The 26,063-nt window shown below is 40.6% G+C and overlaps 1 protein-coding gene across 1 annotated transcript in view; it reads right to left on the reverse strand.

The window, feature by feature from the left end:
- The window catches only part of LOC118335591 (thrombospondin type-1 domain-containing protein 7A), a 146,876-nt gene extending 129,471 nt beyond the window's left edge, over positions 1–17,405 (reverse strand). Inside the window, exon 1 of the mRNA XM_035671955.1 lies at positions 16,863–17,405. Coding sequence (XP_035527848.1) covers positions 16,863–17,007 — 145 coding nt within the window. The 5' untranslated portion in view covers positions 17,008–17,405. The remainder of the gene's footprint in view (positions 1–16,862) is intronic.
- Between the last annotated feature and the right edge of the window lie 8,658 nt (positions 17,406–26,063).

Here is a 26,063-nt window from a genome sequence, read left to right on the forward strand (position 1 = left end):
AAAAAAAAAAAAAAAAGCAGATGTGGAGGATCAATGGGAGGGTGGGTCTACACAAAACCTGCGTACCCATGTATGAGTGCACACATGCCAGTTCAGATTTTCCACAGTCTGACTGGAGGGTTCACCAGCAGGCTACAACAGCGGGACTGACCTACATTTCATACTCACACACAGACAGACGCACAGAGGTACACACACACACACCATTGTTTTCCGCCACAGTTTTATTCTTGTCGGAGAGGAAAAGCCTCTGAATCAACATCTGGATGAACGCGGGACACTAAAATTCCCAACTGAAGCCGAAAGTACGGAAATTTGCTCAGGGAACTTAACTCTTCCAGACAGAGTGACCATCTTCACCTGTTTAATGGGAAACTCTGGGATACACACTTTCACACACACGCACACATTAGCACCAAAGTGAACCGACAGCGTCTCACACAGCTCAGGCAAGATCAGAACACACTGCAGGTCCCAGAGACAGGAAGCTTACTCAAGTACTGTGTTTCTCCACATCCATCCAATTCTAAGATACTGTTTTACTCGATTTTCATTTCTTGTATGACTTATTGACTTAAAATATTGTACCTTTACTCCATAACATTTATTTGACAGTTGCAATGATTAGTCAATTTGTAATATTAGGAGTCTACATTGAACATGAGAGAAGCTTGATGTTGACATACAGTGGTATGCAAAACTATTCTGACAATGTAAAGGGGAACATTATCGAATGAAGAAATGTAAAAATAATCACAATGACACGTTTATGCATTTGTATGAAAGAAATTTTGTCTAATGTAAATTTTCAATGTCAAATGCTGTTTATGTTAAAAAAAAAAGGTAGGCCTGCACCTTTTTCTTTATGCTATACTGCATTGATTTCTATTGTACTGTTTTGTTTGGAGTTGCATTTTATGTTGTTGATTCTTGTCTTTCTCTTCTTGAATCTTAAATTGTTTGTGTAATTACTTGCAGACTGAAACAAAGGTCAGTTTCAATCACCACGACAACATGGCAACCGAAGCATTACAATATAGTGACATATGGTAGGTGGATTCAGTGCCACCTGGACAATTACAACATTAAAACACAGCTTACAGGCTCATGTGAAGTCATGAAAAGCCTCTGAATACTTCTCTACCTGGTCTGCAGCTGTCAGTATTTACTATAAATAAACTACCATGGCTGTGTTTATGGCAATGAAGGAAAATGTCATCCAGTGTAACAATGTGGCTCACTGATGTGTTATTACTCATTTCTGGACAACAATCGAGCTCTATGAGTAAGAGGAATAAGTCATATCCTTTTTGGCTGTGCTGGCAATACTAGTTAGTCGGAATCCATTGTTGGTTTTGGTGTTTTCAAGGCATTACTTTTCCACCATGGGACTCTTTCACTTAAACAGTGGGTTTTTAACTAGTTATGAAACAGTCTCAATTAAATATTGATACCTCTATATGACCTACATAAACAAACCATTAATGAGAATAGTGACAAGATTGGCTATTTCTATATAGTTGTTGTTAATGCTTGCCACCAGGTCGGACTGGGTCAGATCCCCCTTGAAATCAATGAAAAAAGGAGGTAGAAACCATTACAAGTTCCTTGTAGTGGGGCTTTAAGTAAAGAGTTGTTCTACCATCACTGGTGTATACTGAACAACCCCCCCACCAATTTCACTTCTGTTGCGACAGTTGCGTTGCAGCAAAATTACAAAAACTACAAACAAAACAATGCAAAAATACGATTTTAATCAGTCATTGTTTTCATACAACTTCTAGAAAAACGACTTTGATAAAAAAACAGACTGCTAAACAACAACACATTTAACTGCATGACAGTTTAACATATTCCCATTAAATAGATGTCAAGCGTGCCAGACAGGTACGGTCACAGGTAGCAGGGGCAGAGGCTTTGACACATACACAGTCACCATATTATCTCTGTTGCCATGACTACAGCTGTCAGCAGCTCACAGATGAAGAAGGGAGGGAGGGAGGGAGGGGTTGGGGGGGTTGTGGTAGGTGGAGGGGCCAGCTCGAGCCTTGAGTGACAGCTGTGACAGGTATATAATCCTGTTGGTCGTGCTTTCAGAGGAACACACACACACGCGCACACACACACACACACACACACGATTCTCTGAGGCAGGTGTGCCCGGCTGAAGGAGGGCTGGGTCGGCCTGTTCGCTCTGCAGCCACTGACAGCTGACGAGAACTTCTAATGACACACTGTACCAGAGAGCTGAGGGTCCTCGTACGGAGGGATGTGTGTTGTGTTATTTCTTTATTCTTATTTCACTAGCTGCCAAGGAGCAAGACAGAAACCTGATAAATGCACGATGTATGGTCCAATAAATAGTGAGCAAGTCGCTGCTCGCTGAATTCAAACTGGCTAAGTGAAGGAGAATGTTGATAATACGCCAGGGGTATAAGATATAAGCTCTAACAGTCCCACAGGGTATGTTTAGCCTTACTTCTCTTTATTGCTCAATCACTGCCAGCTTTATCTTCCTCTGCTCTGCAGGTTAAAGACAAAAAAAAAACATTCATCCAATAAAATAATGGCAATGTGTTTATCTCGTCACTTTTAATAACAGCTCCAAAGTACAATAATAAAGGATTATTAGAGAGTTGACTCAAATAAAATAAATACTGGCAGGTCGGCTAATAACTTAGTAATGTCAGACAAATACGTATTACAGCTGCCATTTTCTCCTGGCTGTGTTTATATGGAGCCAAATATTCCAATTATAACTAGTTTAAAAGCCCAAACAAAAATAAAAATGCTCCATATAAACATTGAAATTTCAAAACGGTTGCAGAGGGGTTAGTTTAAACCTTTCATGAATGAACAAAGCCGGGATAAATCGAAGGGTTAAACAAATTAAAAACTGCTGGAGAACTTTGAATATCGCCTATTAGAAGGTCCCCGACAACAAAAGTGGATCCAACCCCAATAACTTTCCGTTTTACAAAAATATGGTAAAATTCAACACTTTGAGCTAACACACATCAGTTCTGATTAAATCCGTCCGTTCATGTAAACACTAGACCGTATCAGATCACCTGCCATGTAAACAGTTGTGCATGTAACTACTATGCTACTGATCACACAGAGAGAAAACCATCATAATGACAATGATATCAATTTATCAACCGACAGTAGCCTTTGTACACCACTAACAAATGCAGCCGCACCACATCTTGCCTTTTGTCAACTATAGAATAAAAAAAAACTCTTGCTCAGTTATCATTTTTTGCTTTCTCCACTAACTCACACAGAGCAGAAAGAGCCTCGCTCTCTGGGGGCTGTTGAAAGTCATTCTGGGGAAACAGGAAATCTCCAACTGAGGGAAAACAAGGCAGGTTTGAAGGAAAGCAGGTAACCCAGAAAAGTAAATTACAACGCTCAATCACAAAAAAAATAAAATAATAGAACCTCCACTGATTGATGATACCAAAGAGTGTGAGACCATCAAAGGTTGAGTTTTTCATTTAAAAGAAAGGAAGTCTGGAGCACACAGCGGCCTGCCCTCCAAGAACTTCTGGCTCGGCTGTAATTCCACAAAACTTAGTTCTCATCCTAAGTGTGAGTCAGAGAACGGGTGAACGCCTGTAGCAAACTGGCAATTTTTCACTGCTTCCAGGAGGAAGCGACCCTATTCTTCCCCTTCCTCTGGTGACCACTGCGTTTTTCAATAAGGGCCCTTTCAGAAAAATGAACTGGGAGAATGTAAACATGGAGGTGATGGATGACATTTTCCAAAGCTTTGTCTTGCAATTAGTTGTGGTTCAAGTGCTGCAGGGCCCTTCAACAACTTTCAGACATTTTTTCTTTGATGACAAATACTTCCTGCTGTGGAGCTTCTGGATTAGTTTTGTTCAGCTAGACACAGGTAAAAAAAAAAGTCTCGGAGACTCTCCCCAAATTATTTGTGTGACTCTCATTCTCACCAAGATCAAAGTGTCAAAAACATGTTTTAATTATAGATTCTGCTGGGAAAAGGGAAACGTTTCAATAGGTTATACATTGAGCCATAGCAGGGGTCAGCAATGTGGTACTTTAACCAACGGCACACTAGTGATGAATGTGAGTTTTTTTTGGAAAATGTTGCCCTCTCATCTGCATGCTCAATTAGCTCCTTCACAGGCACTACTCTCCCTGTCTTATTAAAGCTGGCTGTACATATATGATTTCAAAATGTGGATATTTTCATAATGATGGCAGCCTTCTTGTATATAATTACAATGTCCTGATTATGTGAGAAAAACAGCTCTTTTTTAAATGCTGTTATGCACATCGCCTGTATGGATGCAATAAAATGATAGATCCATCGGAGATTCACATTTTGATATGGCGTCATAATTAATCTGAATGTTAAAATGGCTCACTGATCAACAAGAATTATTTTTAAAAATGGCCCTTCATATAGAAATGGATGTGATGCTTCCACTGAACCAATGTTAAGATGATCATACATGACAGTGGCATGCAAACACTGCGGGGAACTGAGAGATGTACAGTATGTACCTGCAGTAAAGGGCAGAGGTCAACGTAAACATGAGCCACATTTTATCAAGTCTCTCGTTACTGCAATGACTGGTTTGCTTCTAGCCATGAGTCATGTGTGACGTATGGAAAGAGCAGAAGCAGAAATAATGCTTAGTGTCATACTGTACTATTTACAAGATAGGAATATGTGGGGGGTTTTTTGTCAACAGGATGTAGGCAGGGAGGCAAAACAGCTCCTATATTAAGATAAAAAAAGAGGTGAACATAGGATGCAATTGAACATTTTAATCCTTAGATATTTGAATCCAGAATAAATGGTGCTACAGGGGTTTAAGTATCTAGCACATCCCTGTGTGTCTATAGAGGAGGAGGAAGGGCACAGTGAGAACAGCCAGTGGCTCTGAGGAGAGAGGTCACACGTGCCATGATGAATTACAGTAGCCGGTGTTGTCTTGGCTGCTTGTTCGTTAATGAGTCTTCTTAGGGGAGTATGCTGCGACAACACAAAAGGACACATCAACGCTGCATCAGTTCCCATCTACTCTTTACAGTGTGTCTGTGGTGTTTTGAATCTAATTCTGTGCTCTCATAATCGAGTACAGCTCGCCTAATCTTCAAATGACAAAAACTAATTTGCATATTTTACAGGAGGGGAATTTACTGGTTTGAAAACGAGACTTGATTATTAAAATTCAAGTACCTCGCACACAACATATAAAATACTTAATCGGCTTTAATCAGTCGCTATGTTTGTCGTATTGTCAGTCACTCCCAAACATACAGTATTAAATATCAGATCTTATTATCTCTCTATAAATGCTTGAATTCACATAGCTATATATAGTTGTAGAACATGGCTGTCAAACTCGATGCATTCATTTTAATAAATGTTTAATACATTACATTAATGCAAAATAATTCAGTACTGCACGCACATCATCCGCCCACCAACTTGACCATGATAAATACTGTGGAAACTACAGGTTGACTTGTGGTCCCGCAAACAACTGCTTTACTGAATGTGTGTAAATAAATAAAACTAGAGTGTGGAGGTCTTCATGGATCCTGGACTCAACCCAGGACTCAAAATCAAGTCATTGTAATTGGGTCAGCTTGTTTTACTGCCATGGGTCAATATGTTTAATTCACGAAATGTAGCAGGCACTTGTTTTGAAGTTTGGGAAATTCCAAACTCAGAGTTTATAAAGAGAGCAGAGTGAACATAGCACCTTCACATTTACCAGCTTCCAAATCATCTTGTAGCACAGAAACACAACAGAGGAAAAGCAACATGTAATTATAATGGTAATTGTTCTATTAGAAGACGAAGATTTTTCAGTCTAATTTCACTTCCTGGTTGTCGAAGTTAAGAAATAGTTACGATGGGGCACTAATCGCTGTGGTAGTCTAACCTTTTGGTTTAAACAGATTAAAACAGGCAGATACTCAATGTTTTCACAATGATTAAACTCAGAAACAATCACTCACAAATAAACCACAACCAAACCTAGTGACACTGACTAACTCCCACATGGAGATGACATGATGATGAGATAAGAATGGATGAGAAACAGCCTCTCACACAATCTGTCACAAGCTAGCACTGAGCTATATCGGGAGGTGTGACCACTAAAGAATTCTCTACTCTGACTGTAACTGCTAAAACATGTAAAAAGCTGCCTGGTTATTGACATTGTGTTAAAGGGAAATGCCAACTCTCTCTCTATGGATTACAAGTGTGGTCTTACTGGGATTTACTGTGTGTGTGTGTGTGTGTGTGTGTGTGTGTGTGATGTGTGGTGTGTGTGTGTGTGTGTGTGTGGGTATGGGTGTTTTTCGCCAGAGACCTATTATTGTGTTACGAGTGGACACCCATTTTGAGTGCAGGCCCACGCCATACAACCCACAGCGCACAAGGGTAGTGAGAGGAAAATGTGAAAAAGCTTAATGGACGAATGATAAAGAACTTTTGAAGTCAGAATGGATGGATGAAGAGTTGGATGACGGTCAAATTAGTTTGTAGTTACGCAAGGCCGTTTAAAAGCAGCAGAAATACCCCACACTGATTCGGCCATCATAAGGCCCAAATCAGAAGAACACAATCTTCTTGGAAAGGCAATTAAATAAGAACTTAGAAGTACTGGGTATACTGGGAGGTAATTTGCACTTTGTCCCCTCAACGAGAAAACTGTTTAAATGGGTGCTTTTGTTTTTTTTTTTTGTGTTCATAAGGTGACATACCTTCTTATGATTGGGTTCGATATCTATCCTGACTTAATCGGTGGTACGACAAAGCGAAATGTCACCTGTCTTCGTGTAAGCAAGGAGGCGCAGCAGAGCCTTGTCAGTCAAGAGTAGCAGCATTCATGTTCAGGTGTAGTTTAGCTCTGAGAAGAGTTTCATTGTGTTCACTTGGTGGCTAGAATTATGTGTGTGTTGGTGTTGGTGTGTGTGGTGGTCTTTGCGAAGTGCCAGCGCATGTGATGTAGACATAGAACCTAAAATGTGACGATAAATGGAATGATTCACCTGAATTTGCAGCTCACCGTTGCTCGGCTTTACAGAGCTGTACAGTGAGTTTTAGCCCATTGTTAAGCTGTTTTACTGTTTTGTTTTTACTCTCACCGCTCTCATAGTGTCATTTTCAACCACAGACCCATTGTACACTACCTGCTCAGCACAGTTAGGATCATTTGAGCATGGGTAGAGACCAAAAATGGAGCCAAAAGATTATAGAAATATAAATAAACACACAACTCTAAAAAATTAATGATCTTCTGTATCTGCTGGATGTGTAAACAGGCAAATGTCTCCTAACAAATTCAGCATATCATCTGAAAAGTTAATCGTTGTGTGTGTTGTTGTGTTCACAAATTGTTTCTGCTGCCCCGAAAAACTCATGAAAAACACAAAACACTCTATCTAGAGTCAGTGTTTAGTTTGTCCGTTCTGGGCTACTGTAGAAACGTGGTGGTTCAACATGGCGGACTCTATAGAAGAGATAACTTCAGGTGATTATACACTAATGAAAAAACATACATATGAATATTATATTAATAATATATTCCTGCCAATAGAGCCTTACACACTGGACCTGGGTTTTAGAGTGTTGGTCGAACAAAACAAGGAATTTTAACTAATCAAATCCAATAACTTAGGCTCTCTTAACTTTTTTTTATACATTTTTTTGACTAAATGGTTGAAACAATTGCTAGATTAACTAATAAAGAAAACAATCATTAGATACAGCTCTAAATGTCAGCAACCCTTGGCTACCCAGGTTGCAGTGCATCATGCAAAGTAAAATAGAAAATGTTTGTGTGATAAGTTCTTTAGTTTTTTTCCCCTCTTTAATTATAATACTGATCTTCTTTGTAGGTTAATTAATGTTTGGGTGGGAAGTGACCACCAAAGCACTTAACAGATATTCTACACACACCATGCCTGTCTGCTGTAGGCATGAGGAGTTAGTGAGCCTGATCAACCCACTGGGATATTCATATACGGTCAGCCCTGCCCTGCCTGGGGCCATCTGCTGCCCTCCCTCTAATCCAGGGGCTTGTCACTGGTGATTAGCCAGCCACTCGTTCACTCTCTCTCTCTCCCGCTACCATTATATATTTCTAGTTTATTATGTTGATACTAGTGTCAAAGCCTGGCATTCATTGCTCTCTCAGCTTAAACTCCTTTGTATGGATATTTGATGCCTACAAATCCTCTATGCTTCCTCTCCCCATCTCAGTCTCTCTTCCTTCCTCCTTCATTATACATATCAAGGCCTATTATGCTGCTAGGGCTTAAATAAAGAGTGCCCCCTCACACTTTTTTCCCTTTTCTATGCATTTTCAAGTCCACAAATTAACCACCTTTTACAATTTCTGTTGGCATGTGCAGCTTTAATATGCCTAAGTATTTCTTGGCACAAAAAGACGAGAAATGCAGCGAAAGCAGTTGCAATTTCCAGAATAAAGAACATCCTCTTCAACAGCCTGAATGCAAATGAGGTCAATATTATCACTCAAATGTATAATTGACAGATTTACAACCAACTTGACTTTTAATATCCATTTGAAATCTTTTTTTTCTGTCACTGTGTGAGTAATGAGCACTGCCTGTTAGTGTGAAGGTTAGCTCTTTGGAGAGCACTGAGTAACAGATATGGTAATAGGATTAATAAGTGAAAATTACAACAGTAGGAAACACTATGATATCTTGCACTGTCAGTGTAGCTTGTCTTTACTAACACAGCCATGTGTTGAGACATGCTAGCAGTAGGGTCAGTCATTTGGTCATGGGCCCAGCACCACGAGGGGTCTTTGGCCCCCTCACTGTTTAGGCTTTATGTATCAATAGACAACAAAATTACTGACCAGGATACATGTGACTGACGCTTAGCTGTTGTTTCAGAACCATGGACAGCGTCGTTTGTTGTGTGAAGGGGCCGCCGCTCTGCTACGTTCCTATCTGATTAATAAATGTACTCTTGGATTTTAAACTATAGCTTTATGTTTTATTATTTAACATTTTTAAGGCTATTGCATGATTAAATCAATTACTTTTTATTTACTTTATCCTCCTTAGTTGGTCCACCATTTGGTCCAGACTTATATACCTTAACTATTGGATGGATTGCTATGAAAAGTTGTACAGACATTCATGATTCCAGAGAATTAATCTAATATAACTGTTGCAATCCCCTCCCTTTTCCTCTAGCCCCACTATGATGTTGATATTTGTTGTTTTGACAACTGTTGGATTGGATTACCGGGAAATCTGGTACAAATCTGATACAAAGACCTTCACACTCCCCTTAGCGCGATACCTCAACTTTTCACATCAGCCTCAGATGTACTTTGTTCTGTTGTACTAACTGGTGGCTGATATTGTAAACATAATACCTGCTAAATATCTGTCTATTAGCATTGTCATCGTGAGCATGTTAGCATGTAGCTCAAAGCACCGCTATGCAATCTTACAGAGCTGCTAGCATTGCTCTAGACTCAAGATTAAGTCTATTAACAATTTTTATACATACAAGATTTAAAAACTTTAATATTGTAGTAAACTAATTGCTATGTAAAGATATAGTGAAGTAATTGCATCTTTATTCCAAACCCAACCAGTGTTGGTAATTGTTGGAATAGTGGAAGGGGTTTAGAAAGTTATTAAACAAAGTTTTAGTGTGAGATGCTGGTGCTCTAGTACGACATCTAGTGGCAAACAACTTTATATATAACCTTTAAACACTTCTGCACTTTTTTATTGTGCAGTCAAACTAAACTAAAACCATAGGACAACACACACAAGTCAGAAGACACATGGGGTCAATATTATTCCACAGACCAACACCATCAAATCAGGGATTGGCAAACACTGTCACAAACAATTACCTAAAGCCACCGTCCTGTCACTGTTGCTTAGGGTACTCTGAGGAATTACTGCACCATTTTTACTCATTGAACCAAGAACATATGGCCCAAAAACAAGCAGAAAATCATTCAAAAAATGGGGTCAAAAGTGGAGTAATACAATGTGACTTTCAATAACAAAAGCAATGTGGTTATATAAGACTCAAAGCAGCAGCAGCTCAATATTCTAATGTGATCATAACATTCAACAAGATTTAATAGGTTTGATTCCTTAACTACACAGTGGATTATAGCAGTCTGTGTTTTCAGTTCATCTCACCATCTAATGATGAATTAATCTTTCCATGGCATCCAGTTCTACATCAGCTTACCCACTAGACAGCGAAGCAACAACACCCAAACAACTGTGAGACAAAAAGCCTTTATGTTCAAAAAAGACTGCCCATGACTACCAATACACTACAATTGATGGCCAGATGAAGGATTAATAACACGGCTGCTGGATGGACGGGAGGATATTTACTCCTGAGCCTCCTCCATCTCTACGGCTTTATTAGAGTAGCATCGGAGGAGGCAGTGCAGTCACTAAATGTCACTGCTTTCCTCAATGACACGACGCTGCTATTCCTCTCAGCCCACTGAAGCCGCCTCATTGCATCTCATGGGAGGAAAGGGCCTGTTTTGAATGCCACTCCCTGACCACGAAAGTGCTTGGTTTCCCCGATACGGCCACCGGATTTGTTTGTGTTTCAACTTGTGGCTGGCCACAGATTTAAGTTCACGTTTCTGAAGAGACACCGTAGGGACATGACCACTGTGAAACAGAAAAACACAAATCCTCTCTCTATTTTAGAGAAGACTCTGGAGAAAAAATAGGATATAAAACACAGGAAATTAGAGGTCCAGTGTGTAACATTTAGGAGGATATATTGGTATAAATGGAATATAATATTTATAGGTATGTTTTCATTTGTGTATAATCACCTAAAATAAGAATCATTGTGTTTGTTATCTTAGAATGAGCTGTTTTCATCTACAGAGGGAGCGGGTCCACTTCTGGGAATGCTACTATTTTTAACTGCTATGTTTGTATAATAGCTAAATCCTACACACTGGTCCTTTAAGGAGTGAATTTCTTCCAGATCGAGTTGTGAGGCATGATGTCGCAAATCGATGAACTACCCTTACAAGAGCTCAAGGAACCTAACCTTCACCTTTTAGCCAACTGAAGCAGATCAACAGATGTTGTATAGGTTTTACACAGACGTGTCCAAGTGTAAGTATGACTAAACATGAATTATAATGCTGTTAAAATTAGGCGCACGCACACAGAGTAGACTTTTCTATGATATGCTAATCTTTTTACGGCAGCACGTGTCACTTTGATATACCAGGTCAAGGCTGATAATCAGAGAAAAAACATGCCTACATAACATAAATCTATCACTGATCTGCTTACTCATGGCATGACGATCCACACAGTACACTGATAGTGTAGCTGAATGACATAGTGCCCCATCGAAAATATGTTATCAGCCATTTGAATATGGTGGAATAAGGCAGTGAGAATCCTCTTATGTCACTCTAAATAAAGTTTTTTGGATGAAGTGTAATCTCTAATCCTGCCATCCCTCCTATATCAGTAATAGCCAGGTCTTAGTGTAAGCTCTGCCATTTAGATTAAACAAACTCTGGCATCTCTTTGGCATCTTTCTCCACTGGATGGATTGGCCATTTCAAAAATGTAGCAGTCTGCAGTGGAGAGCGGTGGGGTAATATCTCTAAAGCCACAAAACAGATCAATCTGGGTCAAATGTGACGTACTTCGCTGCAAATGCTTTTAAAATCAAGTGCAATGTCATGGTGCGCTGTTGGCCAGCTCTGTATCATTTTTGCTGGGGTGACACTGAACCACAGACCACTGAAGCTTGAGCCGCACTCATTTATTTTTTTTACCACTGAGAGAAAAAGTAACTTTGAAAAATAGCTTCCTTCCGCTTTTAGACAGAAGGATGCTGAGGCCACATGGCTACTGCTGTTGTTGGCTTTTCCAGAGACAGACTCCACAGGCTGCTGAGTGCTCAGTTGCAGGGCCAGACACACACACACACAGACACAAACAGACACAATTAGCCTCCATTTCCACTCCAACTGAACTAAAAATGAAAACAAAAACACAAGCATGCTGAATTAAAATAAAACCCATTGGCATACTGTGTAATGAAAAATGAAAATCCCAAGGAAATTGTCTTAATTTATATGCATGGCCTAAATTTGTTGCCTGTTGCTAAGGAATTTAAATAGTGGCTGGCCAATTACCTACCAGACTCTTGTTTGCCCTCAGGTGCTATGCTAATTAGGGTCATAGAGGGTCACGTTGTAATGCACTCACTAAAATGAGGCAGGAATCTCCAAGGGATATTCTCATTTGGGAGGATGCCAGTCACATTCCTGCTTATATCAAAGCTACAGCTACTCAGTCTGACGCGTGTTTGTTTCTGGCTCAATTCAAGACAACTGTCGCACATAACACAGGTACGCAGGTATTAGCACACAGCTATTTAAGGCAAAGGATTTTCAGGGTGCACAGAGACAGCAGATTCTAATTTAAACCCGGGGAAATGAGTGAGGCCGGCGTTCAGGTCAGTTGAGGATGTGAATCAATCAAGTATGCAGACAAAAAAAAAAAAAATAGAATGAGAAATTGTAAATGAGAATATTCTGTCAAAGTCATTCCACATAAAATAAGATGATCAGGCAAAACTAATCAATCCTCAGATTTCTGATGTGGTAGAAAATAAGGCAACAGAAGCAAATTTATGCTCTATCAGTCCGAGGCACCTGCAAGAGATCAATACTGCATACTTTTGTTTCAATCTATCTCAAGGCTCTACCTTTGAACTCAGCTTGTCTTGTGTTCAGTTACTACAATCAGTTTGGCTGAAGGCGTTTTGCCATATTAATGATCTTGGCTTGCTGTATTGAACTTGTGAACCCGTCACACCCGCTCTCCTTCAATTTCCTGGATGGGCTCTTCAGCCGGTCCGCCATAATAGCAGGTGATTGTGGGAAAGCCACTAACAACCGTCAGCGAGGGTGACATCCTTCACTGCCAGTGCCTCTCTGAAGGGAGGAATGTATTCGGCTAACAATGGCCTGTCAGCGCTAGTCGCCCTGTCCCAGTGCGTTGAAAAGTGACATCAGCAGGACGTGGTGACACACAACATCGCGTTCAGAGTGCTGAAAGCGGCAGTGGTCCTCATTGTATGATACAGTGTAGCACTAAAACTCCATTGTTTCTGCAAAGTGACAGGTCATTAGAGATGCGGGGCTGACAAATGTACAGAAGTAGACACACCAACACACTCACCTACATACACATACTCTGGATTCACAACAGCGTGATTAAATGATCTGAAATGATCTCATTAGCTCATCTGATAAAAATAAACTGAAAAGATATCTGCAGAGAATATGTATTTATCATCCTTACTGAGTCCTCCTTACTACCTTTTAAATCTAACAATGAATACAACTTTCAAGCCTGTGATGCATGATTTGGTTAGTTAATCATCCAGGAAGCCAATAAACAAAAGTTAAAATGCCACTGCTTTGTGTAGAGCATGTAACAGGTGGCCAATCACAAGCCTGTTTGATACAGAGCCACTGGTTTGATTTTATGTCTCAAATGGTTTAAAAATGTTGCCTGCCAATGTGTTTGCTCAAACGTATTGATTTATCCATTAAACATAAATTCTAGCAGCATTTTGATGTTACCGACAGACACAGTGTGCATTTGTAGAAAAAGCACATGGATGGTATTTAAGTAAGCAACTTGGAGCAATTATTTGGAGTTATGCACAGGCTCATGACTCAGGTGACTCAAGGTCCAGAGAGACACGTGCTAAGAAGTGTGACTTGACCTGATGCGGCGAGACGGTAGGTGAACTGGGATTGGCTTGGTAAAAGGCCAGAGGCGACTCCTGCGTAATCTGAATGATAGATAATCTGGATCACAGGAAAGATTACGGACTCGTATTCAGGGAGGGTGGGAGTTCATAAACAGTGATCAGTTTGGGGTTTGTCAAACTAGACTGATAAACGATTTGGCACCTGTCGATGTAGGCCTCAACATATTAAAATGTTGAATTCCTTTGCAAAGTTGTCCTTCTTGGTCTGTGGTTCTAATGTATTTTAACATCCACTGAAAATGTACCAAACTGCACATGGAAACACTTACAGTCAGACATACAGAGAATGCCAAGACATCGAGATGTTACAGTATGTGTTTGCTTGAATACGGCACCTGCTCTACCACCTGTAATTGCTTTGTCCTCAGGCAGACATGTGAGGTCTTGACAGCTCCAACCTTGTCGCTCCAACAACAGAGTCTAATGAAGCGCGCACACAGTACCAGAATGGGAAAGATGCACCTGCTGTGTGTGTGTATATACGAGTGTGTGTGTCTCTGCATGTGTGGAACAGTTCTCTATTACACATGAATACGCAGGATACAGCAAAATGTGTTAGATCCATTGTCATGCTGGTGTGGAGACTTATGCGTCCTCACTATTGGCAACAGATAAGGTTGCTGTGGAATTTCAGCATGTCTTACTGTTGCAACAGTTAGGAAAAGCTATGGATCTTAAAAACAGAAAAAGCAAAATATAGAATAAAGTGCCAGACAGGGAAACAGAGCGGTAAAGATGCAGGGGAAGAAGTGCATAGGGAGTGCACAGTTGAGAGGAGGCGACAAGAAGAAAAATGGTGTGAAAATAGCATCTGAGAGGGAGACAAACTCCCTGCACTCGCTCAAAGGCCCCGGAAAAACGGTGGCAAGTCGTTATCACCATCATCATCACCACCACCGTCCTCATGGTGGCTATAATCGCTTTCGTTTTTTTTCTTCCAGTTATCCTCACCGCCACCTTCAGAAATATCACTTGCAGTGTCTGGCGGAGCCTGTTGTCTCTATCTCCCTCATTTGAATAGAATTCTCAGAGCATAAAAACAGCGCTGAACTGTCTCACCTTCCAAAACAGATACATCATATTTTCACAGAAGGCAATAAAAGCAATGCAGGCCCAATTCCCCACAGTTTCGAAGACAGGGGCTGTATTTCAGCTAGACTCATCAATATGCAAAACATCAGAGCATTGCTTGCCACAAGAATATTCCCTCCACTGCACACTCTGCAAATGTGCACAAACATCATCACATTTTGTGTTTTTTTTTTATTTTTTTAAACAAGCTTCAATTGGCAAGAAAAAGTATGCAAATCTTGTGCAAACATAATCACATTTTGATGAAAAGCACTGGGATTCAAAGCCCTAAATTACCCTATGTGATTTTAATACTCTGCAGGCAATTGTCAAACCAAAGAGGAACAGAAAAAGGAGACTCCAGGGCTGAAATCAATGCGCTACCTTTTATTTGGGAAGAAGTGAACAAACTCCAAGCACTGGATTACATTTCAAAGCACAGAGCCTAGAGCTTCACCGTTAAGGAGCATGTATAGTGTGGGAGAAAGGTGCTGTAGCGTGGGAGAGAGGCGTAATCACGATGACCTACAGTAGGGTAGATGTAGGTTAAGTTAGTCCCTCTCTCTGCCTGCAGTGCTCACTCTGCCTTTCTCTTTCTCAAGTCTCTTCCCTGGGCTGTCTTTCCTGGGTTGTTAAATCCCTGCTCCTTTAATCTCCTTACTCAGCTACATCCTCTTTAAAGATGCAGAGCCACAGGAGAGACGTGGGATACGTCAACTAGGGAGCGGTGCTGGGCAAGGCGGGGCAGGACAAGTGGAGTGAGGGTGTTTGAGTTAGGGTTGTACTGGCATTGAGAAAATGTAGTTTTTGATCAAATATGTTTGAGAAGAGCATGCCTTAACCTCCTGAGCCTTCCTGGTTAAGGGAGGATTAAATCAATCTCAGGGAGAGATGGTCATTTAATTTATGCCTTAAAGGACTTCCCAAATGTTTTGAAGAATACTGCGGAGAGTCATTTTCTCAGTGTCCATTATAAATCATCATATAATAATAATCACAGCTCACTGCAACATCTGTTCTCTAGAACCTTAAATTAGTGCTCAGCATCCATGTTAGGTAGTGTGATTCCCATGCATGTCAACAGTGATAATATAATTCAATGGATCCCACTGTGACGCTCAGTTGACTCCATACGAGCCTTCACCTGATAGACAGTTAAACACAGCTACATTCAGTGCAGGACACAAACATGTACAAAGATAAGAAACACTGTAACCGCCCTTCAATCTACAACATCTACTACATGTATGAATTTCACACACACACACACACACACAAGCAACGCTGATGTCACATCAATACCCTTCCTCCACTTCCCTGTTGTGCGGCAATGCCTATCAATCATCTCCATGCTGTAACACACAGCAGCAACATTTCAATAATGGTGCATCACCTGAGACTCAGGGAGATGAAAGTAATCCATTCAAAAATGGATCATGGTTGTCCTGTGTGTCACATGCTATTCAGTGTGAGGAGACAGCTCTACTGTAGATTTCTGGGTCATCTTTCAAGTGTATGTATCTTTGAAGTTCAGCCGCGTAGAGTCGACCACCTCAAATAACAAATTTATGAGACAACCAAAGTGTGTCATCTGGAGGTATTGTAGCCCTGTGCGAGTTAATTAAGCATGAAAGTGTGTCTCTTTTGATACTGGATCCATAAACCTTTTATTTTCATGATAGAAAGGCAACAGTCGGATGCACTGGTTTTAAATTGCTTCCTAAAATCTAAAAGTTATCACACCCTTCAGTCCACATTTCCCACAAACAATGAACTGAAAACAACACATGATTAGATCTGACTGTGTGAGTGTGGGAGGTCACATACCATAGCAGCACCGACCGCACACACCAATTCACCACCTACAATCATAAACACTCCATATGTAAAACAAGGGATCAAATATAATCTCTAATTAGTGGTTTAGCGGTACCTGTTTCCCAGAAGTAGACAGACTTCCCATCATCTGTTTGTGCGTGAGCCTTCCAGAAACCACAGAACAGCAGCAATGTCACCAAAAGGTACCCCTCTGTCCTTATTCGGAGGGTCCTTGCTGCACCCCTCCACCCTAGCCCCATGGTCCGCCACAGGATAAAAGTAAATCCACTCAGCTCAGAAGGTCAGGGAAGGCAGTGTAGAAAAAAAGAAAAGAAAAACACACTCGTCCAAAAGGCAACAAGAAGTGAAGTGTGCTTCAGTTTGAGAGAGTGAGGGTGTGAGTAAAGTGTATGTGAGTGTGAGAGAGGGACAAATAATGATGTGTGTTTGTGTGTGGTGTGTGTGTGTGTGTGTTATCAGTCCTGCAGGAGTTGAGGTCCGCTACTTGGTCTTGTGAAGGACAGAGAGAGTAGTTTTTCTCCTTTTTTCTTTTTTTCCCGTTTTGCTCCCAACTTGGCAGGATGGTCCCAGAGGGAGGCGGTCAGTGACGGGGACTGAGCTGCAGATGGACGCTACGGTCTCCCTCCTCCATCGTATCCGCTCCCACTGTTGCCGTTGCTGCCTCTGTCCTCTGGCTGTGGAGCAGTGACAGTGGGCGAGTGTCTGCAGTGTTGTTCGCTTCCCTCCCTCTCGCTTGCTCTCGCTCACTCTCTCTCTCTCTCTTCGTCTCCTACTCGCTCACTCATTTGTTCTTCTCCCTGTGCCACCCTGCTCTCGCTCTCTCTTTTTCTACTCCTGGCTTTTTTCTATTCTTCTCTCCTGCCCTCATCTTCTCTTGTCTCTCTCATTTTCCTTTTATTATTACACTCTCTGCATCTCTAACATGCTCCTTCTCACTTCCTCTCCCTCTATCTCCCCTTTCCTCTCCCGTTTTCCTGTCTCCCGCCTAGGGCATGAGGACGGATACTCCCCCACCTCCTCCTCCTCCTCCTACTCCACTCGTCCTCCACTTGCAATGCTGGGAAGGCAACTGGAGACCAGCAGTGCTCACACTGGTCTCAGAAGCTCCCATAAGCACTGCTCCCAGGATCAGAGAGGCAGAGAGACAAGCAGGGCTTAATGCAGAGCGAGAGAAAGTGGAGGGGGGTTGATGGGGGAAGTAAGGAGGAGCAAAACACTAAACCAGAAAGGGAGAGAGAGAGAAAGAGATCAAGGAGTGGGGGTGTTTATGCCTGTGAGAAAGGGGTGAGAAAGGGGTGTGAAAGTGAAATGATGGAATGGAAGAAGTGACAATGAGGAATATTCCAATATTTCCTATAAAAAATAAAAAATACTAAGCCTTTCTTTATTACTGAATCTGATTAATAGAAATTAATAGACAGAATTAGACATACCAGCATATTATGTTGGTTTCTGGGCTTGGAGTGTTAGGATGAACTGAATTCTGTGGTGGGCATTTCATATCATCTGTTTTCAACAAAGAGGAATAAAAAAAAACCTACTTATTAAGAGTGCCACCACTAGGAACTTTACCAACAATAAAGCAAAACGCTACATAAGTGGCTGCATAGTGTCAAATATGTAATTGGACCTCACAGGTTACCACTTGTTGAGCACTAAACCCCAGTCCATTAGAAAATGCATTTCTTTAAAAATGGATCACAAATATACAGGTTTTTTAAAAGGGCACGTCATTTCCTGAAAAAGCTGGGCACTGTAGTGTTTAGCAAATGTAACTCAAACAGGAGTAAATAGTGCATTTGTTTGGGACTATTTTCAGCTGTGGATTAATCCACATTTGCTGCACTAATGAGTGGGATGGGGTCAAAATAAAGTACGGTGTCAATGTTAACCGTGATAAATGAACATGTCAGTCAGCAACAGTGTGGCTCATTGATGGGTTTAATAGTTTTTGGGCAACACTGGAGGTCTATCTGGCACAGAGGAATTAGATATATCAGGAGTGACTACACAGGCAATATCTATTGGTACAATAAAGACTTTGTTGATATGGTCTTTTCATGGGATTTTTTAAAAACAGAGAAGTCAAAGGTATCAGTTGTTTGATATCAATTTAAATTACCTCTACATATACAATAAAAAAAAAACACAATTATATTTTGCCTGCAAATGGTGCAAATGGTTCATAAGAAGAGGCAGGCTTCTGCAAACAACAAATATGATATAAAAAGACAATATAAAAATGTAAAGAAACTGCTGTTCGCATTTTTTCAGGTTTGATGTTAGTGATGGAAATACTTTCAGAAATATGCTTTCTTGTAGTATGAGTGTTAAAGTGGGCCTCCTACGAGATGACAATACCAGCAGTGCCCCCGGAGTTTGAGGCCCCTGCTTTAAGGTGATGGTAATGTTTGTGGTAATATTGGATATAATGCATCAAACCAGAAGAAATTACAACAACTCAGAGTATGACAGTGAAAAAAACACAACATATCAGCAGTGAACTGCTGCTAAATGGCGTAGTATGTGGATGAGATTGTCTTTAAATCTTGAGGATGACCAGCACACAACCTTCAATCAAACAGACAGCTAGATTAGAGGGGGTGGGGGCAACGCAGGTGGAATTCATTTGGCTGAGTTTAATGTTCCTGTGCTATAAACTGTTCCGCCTGCACTCCTGACAGAGTAGCCAGGCTAAGGTCGTGTCGGGACATTTGACTGGCAGGCTTTGAGTTTGGCAGAGTCAGCCTGTCATACCTGGTTTTAGCTTGACTTTACTTGGACAAGGCAGTTGAAGGGATGCAGAAACCTTGTTACTGCCAGATTTACAAAAGATTGAAGGAGGCCAACTCTTGTGTTATTCATTCAAATTTGATTTTTGCAGTATGTCTGAGGAGAAGTATTGAATTGAAAAAAATGTTAAAAAATAAATAAATATAAGTTGGCACCAGCAAGACTTAATTCTACTGAAAATAATGTGTGTATTAACATAAACATTAGTATCCTGGTTATGGTTAACTAGGGTCACAAGAACCGATACTTTGGTACCACGTCCATACTAAAATCTGCCCCTTTGCTCCACTGAGCTATGTGTGTGCAGGATTGTAACAAGAAGAGTAATTTATTAATGTAATACATGCAAAAGATGTACAGACAAGGAAAATAAACAATCAGCAGAATATAGTTCATTCAGGTAACTCAAGTTGGTCAAGGCTGTACCGAAGCAACAAACACTGCAGAATACTTTTAAAAGGGAGAAAGAAATTCCCTCTAGACAGCCACACAATCAAAAAAGATTACAGAGCATTGTTATTTAGTAGTATAACTATTAAAAAACAATAAGGAACAGCTTGGATAAAGGTATTCTTTTCCTAATGTAATGCAGACCTATTCACCTATATTATTAAGGAAAATACAAGTATTGGATTGGGACTAGGTATCAGCAGATGCTAAATATTAAATGGGGATTGGGGCCAAAGAAGCTTGATTGGGACATATTTACTGTGGTATTGAACTGGTATCGAACTGTGGAATTTCAATGGGATTTCTACTAAATTTCTGGTATCGTGACATCACTTGTTTTGAGCATCCTGGGGTTTTTTTGTGCATGCAAAAAGCTCATCCTGGTTTCAGAAACTTGAATAAGACGTATTATTCCGGTTTTGAAAAAAAACTGGATATGTGTCAATAGAAACCACGATACAGGGGCATGTAAACACCTTATACTGGTTTCTGAACATTCTTTGTTGGTACAGAACACAATGGCTGAGAGAGAGAGTGAGAAGTCAACACACACCTGCTGGCAGACAAGCAGAAACCTGGATGATTACATAAACAAGAATAAGTAGGTTTTTCATGTTCACTGTGAACGCCATATCCCAAACATAATTAAAAACAGGATAAAACTCAAAACCAGGATACTACTGCAGTTCTTGTCGTTAAAATTCCTCTTTAGAGACCTAGGAGTAGTAGTAACATCACTAACACTGAGGCCATATTGTTCACCAGAAGGCAACTGTGCATGTTGGTGACACTGTCAATACAGAGAAATCATCATTAGGAAACTCCATGCAGCAGAATCTGCCAGCCCAAACTATCTGTAATGCTTCTTGTAACAGATTACATCTTCCAGTGATGAAAACAAAAGTATTGGTTATTCATATTTCTACTGGCATAAGCCTTTCTGGGAAAGCTTATGTGAGGGGGCACTGACCGAGTTTGGCATCTCACACAGTACAAGCGGAAATGAACCAGCTCGTGCAAGAATACTCAAGTGTTATCTGCATAAGTGGAGTTATGGCCGTGTCCCTGAATGGTGTCTTATGGGCTATTTCAGGAATATGGGGTTCTAAGAGCTTTGCTCCAAGCTCTCACATCCTCACACACAGCTGTGTCCACATTCTTGCCTTTAAAGTGTGTTTTCTTTTCGTTTTTGGCTTCACCAAGGATGTGCCTAGTGACAGCTTCAGCTCGGGATCATGGACAGAATGACAAGACACAAGCAAGTAGTATAGAGTGACCAAATTTTCACAACTCTGCTTTTTGCCAGTGGTGTGATTCTGTTGCCTTTACCTAAACTATAACCTGCAGTGCCTCAAAAGCTGAGAAAATGGTGAATTGCTGTTTGATTTGATTGCGAGTGAGTTGCTGCTCCAACAGTTCAAGTATCTCAGGGTCTTGTTTACAAGATGGAGCATGATATTGACAGGACTGATTGGTGCAAAATCTGCCATGAAGTGAAATGATGCAGCAATCGTAGAGGACTGTCATGGTGACGAGAGAGCCAGCGAGAAGGTGAAGCTCTCAAATTGCCATTTGTTCTATGTTATTACCCTCAACTGTGGCTGTGAGCTCTGGAATGATCAAAAGAATGCATTAATGGGTCCAAAGAGCTGACATGTATTTCCTTTACAGGCAATCTGGACTGAAGTAGACAGGGTAAGGTACTCAGACATCCAGAAGAAGCTTGGAATATAATGGTAGCTCTTTAAAATAGAAAAATGTCTTTCTCCCAGAGGAGGTATTCCAGACACATGGAACTTGAAGGGGGCTTGAGCAGTCTTGCAATACACTGGACAGAATAAATATCTAAGAACAAACTCCTAAGGCTTTCCCAGGTAGCGCTTGAGGAAGTGGCTGGAGAGACAAATATTTCGGTTAACTTGGAAGCTGTACGGTTACCTAGAAGTAAAAATAGGCCAGAGTAACCAATCTATTTGTGCCTAAGTGCCTTTGAGCAAGGGACTTATCCCTAAAGTTGCTCCAGGAGCACTGCACTGTGCTCTGACCTGTCTGATGCAGTGGTTCCCTTTAAGGGACCCTTTTGCTATCATTGAGTAAATGGACTAAGTGACATATTTTATGGATATTTCATATTATTTTTAATGACAACTGGACACAATAACTGCAGGAAGCTCATGTAAAATGAGCAATGTGGATAAGTTTGTGCATACTATTTACAGTGAGCATCAGAAATGAGTTTTCCTGAGTCAGAACTCAGTCATTTCCACAGCCAACATACAGCTGCATTTCCACAGTTAAAATAAGAAAACAGCAGCACATCAGCAGCACTCGACCTCTACGCAAACAGAGAATCGGCTCTTCAGAACCAATTATTACCACAGTTCAATAACGGCTCCAAACATCCTTGAACAAACCCTTTTTACTTTGAAGGACGGCTCAAACTGTCTGCTTCCATTAAAAGGGACAGAAAATAGCACAAAAAGAAGAACAAAGTACATTTTCACAATACTTCCACAATCACTTAGCTTTTTCTCTTTCTGCTACTTTCATTAGTGAGCTTTCCCCAACAAAATAAAAGATTCACCTGAAAGCTAAAGCTTTCTGCTCATATTAGGCTTCCTGTCAATCATAATCCACTCGAGCCACAAGTCAAAACCACAGCAAGATACCTCATGTAAAATTAATGATTGAAGACGGGTTATATGGAGACCTTATTTTAACATAGTATATGTCAAATTATGTGTGTTATGAAACAGTTAAGATGAAGAAAAACTGCCTTCTTGATTTTGAGGGGTGTAAGAAACCATTTTCTTTAAACAGGTCTCACAGGATAAGAGCACGGTGAACAGAGCCTTCACTCTCAAAACATATGCAGTTAAAACCAAAGAGCTAACAGAACAGTGAGAAGAAACACTGAATTTGTCACGTGATTGTTAAAAATGTAAAACAAAACAAAAAAAACAATACATAATACAAAGAGTTGATTAAAAAGTTACTAAAAGTTGCAGAGGAAAACTCAGAGGAAATAATCTGCTCATCCAAACTGCTTGTTTTACACAAACCTTCTGCAGTTATTGTACAGTTTATCAGTTGTTATGTACTGAATATAATAATAAAATATCCATTAAATAAGTCACTGTTAGGGGTTGTCAGTTTACTCTGTCAGACAATGGGTCCCTTAAAGGACCAGTACGTAGGATTTAGTGGCATCTAGTGGTGAAGTTGCAGATTGCAACCTGGGCGTGAGATCGGGGTGTGAAGTGTGCAGGAGAAACTACGGTGGCCAAACAACATGAAGGGCCCGATCTACAAGGCAGTGTTAGGTTTGTCCTTCCTGGACTATTGCAGAAACATAGTACAGGTTCAACATGGATGACTCCATAGAAGGTGATTCCTATATTCAGGTGATTATACACCAGTGAGAACATACCTATGAATATTATACTCCATTTCTTCCAAAAGATCCTCCTAAATGTTACACACTGGACCTTTAAGGACAAAGGCTGGGAACCACTGATCTGTAGTGATGTTAACAGTATAGGAATAAACCTGAATCACACAGGAAACCTCAAATCCACAAACACAACATGTGACAATGAAAAACATGGATCCCTGGGATATATATATATATATAACATTTTTCACTTTATCACTCTAGTTGCTTCAAATTGTGATTTATTGGAAATGTGATTAGTTCTGAATCATTTGAAAACACTAAACCGCTCTGCAGACACACACACGGCAGCCCGAACGTGGCACGCGTGCGCTGTAAAGTATGCCAAGCTCCATTAAAGTGTAAATCTGTGTAATCTAACATTCATTTTTCTCACAGAGACAAATAGGAGATTATCCGCATCAATGAGTTTTGGTGCAGAAAAGCAATTATGTGTAATTACAGGAAAAATTGGTGATGAGATAGGAGAGGTGGGAGAGTGAGAAGCAGCCAGCAGAAGAAAAAAAAAACCCAACAAAAACTGGTTGTATCAGAGCCAGGAGAGCTTTTCTGTTACACTACAATCTCAACACTTTCTGCTTAAATCAGCTCTAAAGGACCAATGTATTAGGAAAGTTATTTCTTCACCTGTGTAAGTATTCCCTTAGGTGACTGTGAAGTAGATGTTTTGAAGAGAAAGAAGCTCTCTACTGTAATATCCGGGTAATGAAAGTGTGTGCTCATAATGGAGCGTTTTACTGCTGCTTTTACCCAAAGCAAACGACAGCACAATAAAAAGGCATAAATATGTAGCGTGGGTGGTTTTTGTGCAAATTGAAGACTTTCTACAGTTATTATGAATATTCATAATGCACCATTTTGCTGATGGCTTTGTCTACTGAAAGCTACATTATGTGCATTCAAGTGGGAAACCTGAATAAATGCATTGTTTTATGAGGAGGGGGGACCGGTATAGAAGCTCCAGGCAGAACAATGGGCTTCTGGAGTACTGTTACTGTACTGAATATTTACAAGTTTTCAATTGGCTGTTGAAAGCATCAAAGTGTTGCCAAGAAGCTCTGATTAAAGGGTCCTTTATCGCTCCTTCAGCTAGCTGGGATAACTGAGACTAAAAGTTGTCAGAGTGCTTCAACAGATGAGCTGGTCTGATGGTCAAACAGCGCCTGAAACTGTCCCCTACCAGGGTTCCCAGTCTGTTTGAGAAATCATTTTCAAGACGTTTTCTTGACACTTTCTCACAAACGGCCATATCATTTACTGGTAGGTCTCATATTTACACATTTTCTTCCTCCTTTTTTAACGATGCAGGGTTCAGGGTCAGGAGTTTATATAGGATACTTGCTATCCACTGAACCACTGTTCTCACCACAGCCCGTCTCCGGTGATTTGACTACAGTTTACTACAGTTTTCCTCTAACCCAGGTTTACATAAGCCATCTGAGTGAGGGGATTAAAATACAATTAAAAAGATTATTTCCAGGATATTTGGTCTTTCTGATCAATTTCCAGGTGTTTCCATGACTGGCAAACAAGCCTCTAAATATCCAGGTTTTCCAGGACGCGTGGGAATCCTGCTCCTACACCTTTCCTTTTATTTTTCTTTCCCTTGCACCTTTAGGAACTTTTAAAATAACACAGCTTTGGGGACCCCTAGTGGGGATCCCAACCCCCAGATTGGGAACCACTGCCTTAATACGTCTAATAAAGTTATCCAATGCTGATTTTTTTGGAGCCCCTAAAGTTCAGAAAAAGTTTTTTAAATCTTGTGTGCATTAGACATGAATTAATGCTTTCTGAACATAAAGCAACACAAAACTGACTGAAAAGGTTCCTGTTCTAGTCATATTTCTGTCTTTTGATGAGCTATAGAAAGCACGGGTCAAGAATGTGCTGCAGCAATTACCGACTTTAATCCTCACAATAACTGATGAATCTACACACATCGTACGCAGATGTTTGGAGATGTTCACCTTCAGCAGCAGCAGCAGCAGCAGTCACAAGACTGTCTGTGTAGCCAGAGGGAATCTCGTGCCAGCCTGCTACAGGTGCCTTCGATTATCAATGGCTGGACGTAACGCACCATATTTTACGCCTTTTTATTTAACACAAAATCGCAGCTTCTGCGTGTACAATTTTCGCATATGTTGGCTTATTGGTGATGGTTTGGTAGTTTTGGAGCAGTGTAATTCGAGTGTTTTAAGGAGAGAATCTTTAATCTGTAAAAAGTAGATTATAGAAACACACAGTCAAGATTCGTATGTAGAAGTCAGCAATATTTTCCTTCCTGAACTTTGAAGGGTTGAATAGGAAGGGGGGACTAACAGTGAATAGTCAAGTAGGGTAATTGAGCGTCACCTCAAGAGGTTGTACCTTCAGTGCAGCTAAATCGTGCAATGGGTTCACTTTTCCACACGTGCCATAAGAGCGTTTGCTGTATTTTCAGGGGGTACTGTGTACATTATAAAACCGTGCATGTACATGTTCATTGTGATTATATGGTATTGTGTTCCTGTGATGTATTAGGCTGGCTGACGGGCTATGAACATTAGACTTAATGATGTGGGGTGGTTTCTAGCAGTGATGTGAGTGCAAGGTGAG

This window comes from Morone saxatilis, unplaced genomic scaffold (genome assembly GCF_004916995.1).
Source record: "Morone saxatilis isolate NCDOM2014 unplaced genomic scaffold, NCSU_SB_2.0 Contig24, whole genome shotgun sequence".
NCBI classification, from domain to species: domain Eukaryota; kingdom Metazoa; phylum Chordata; class Actinopteri; family Moronidae; genus Morone; species Morone saxatilis.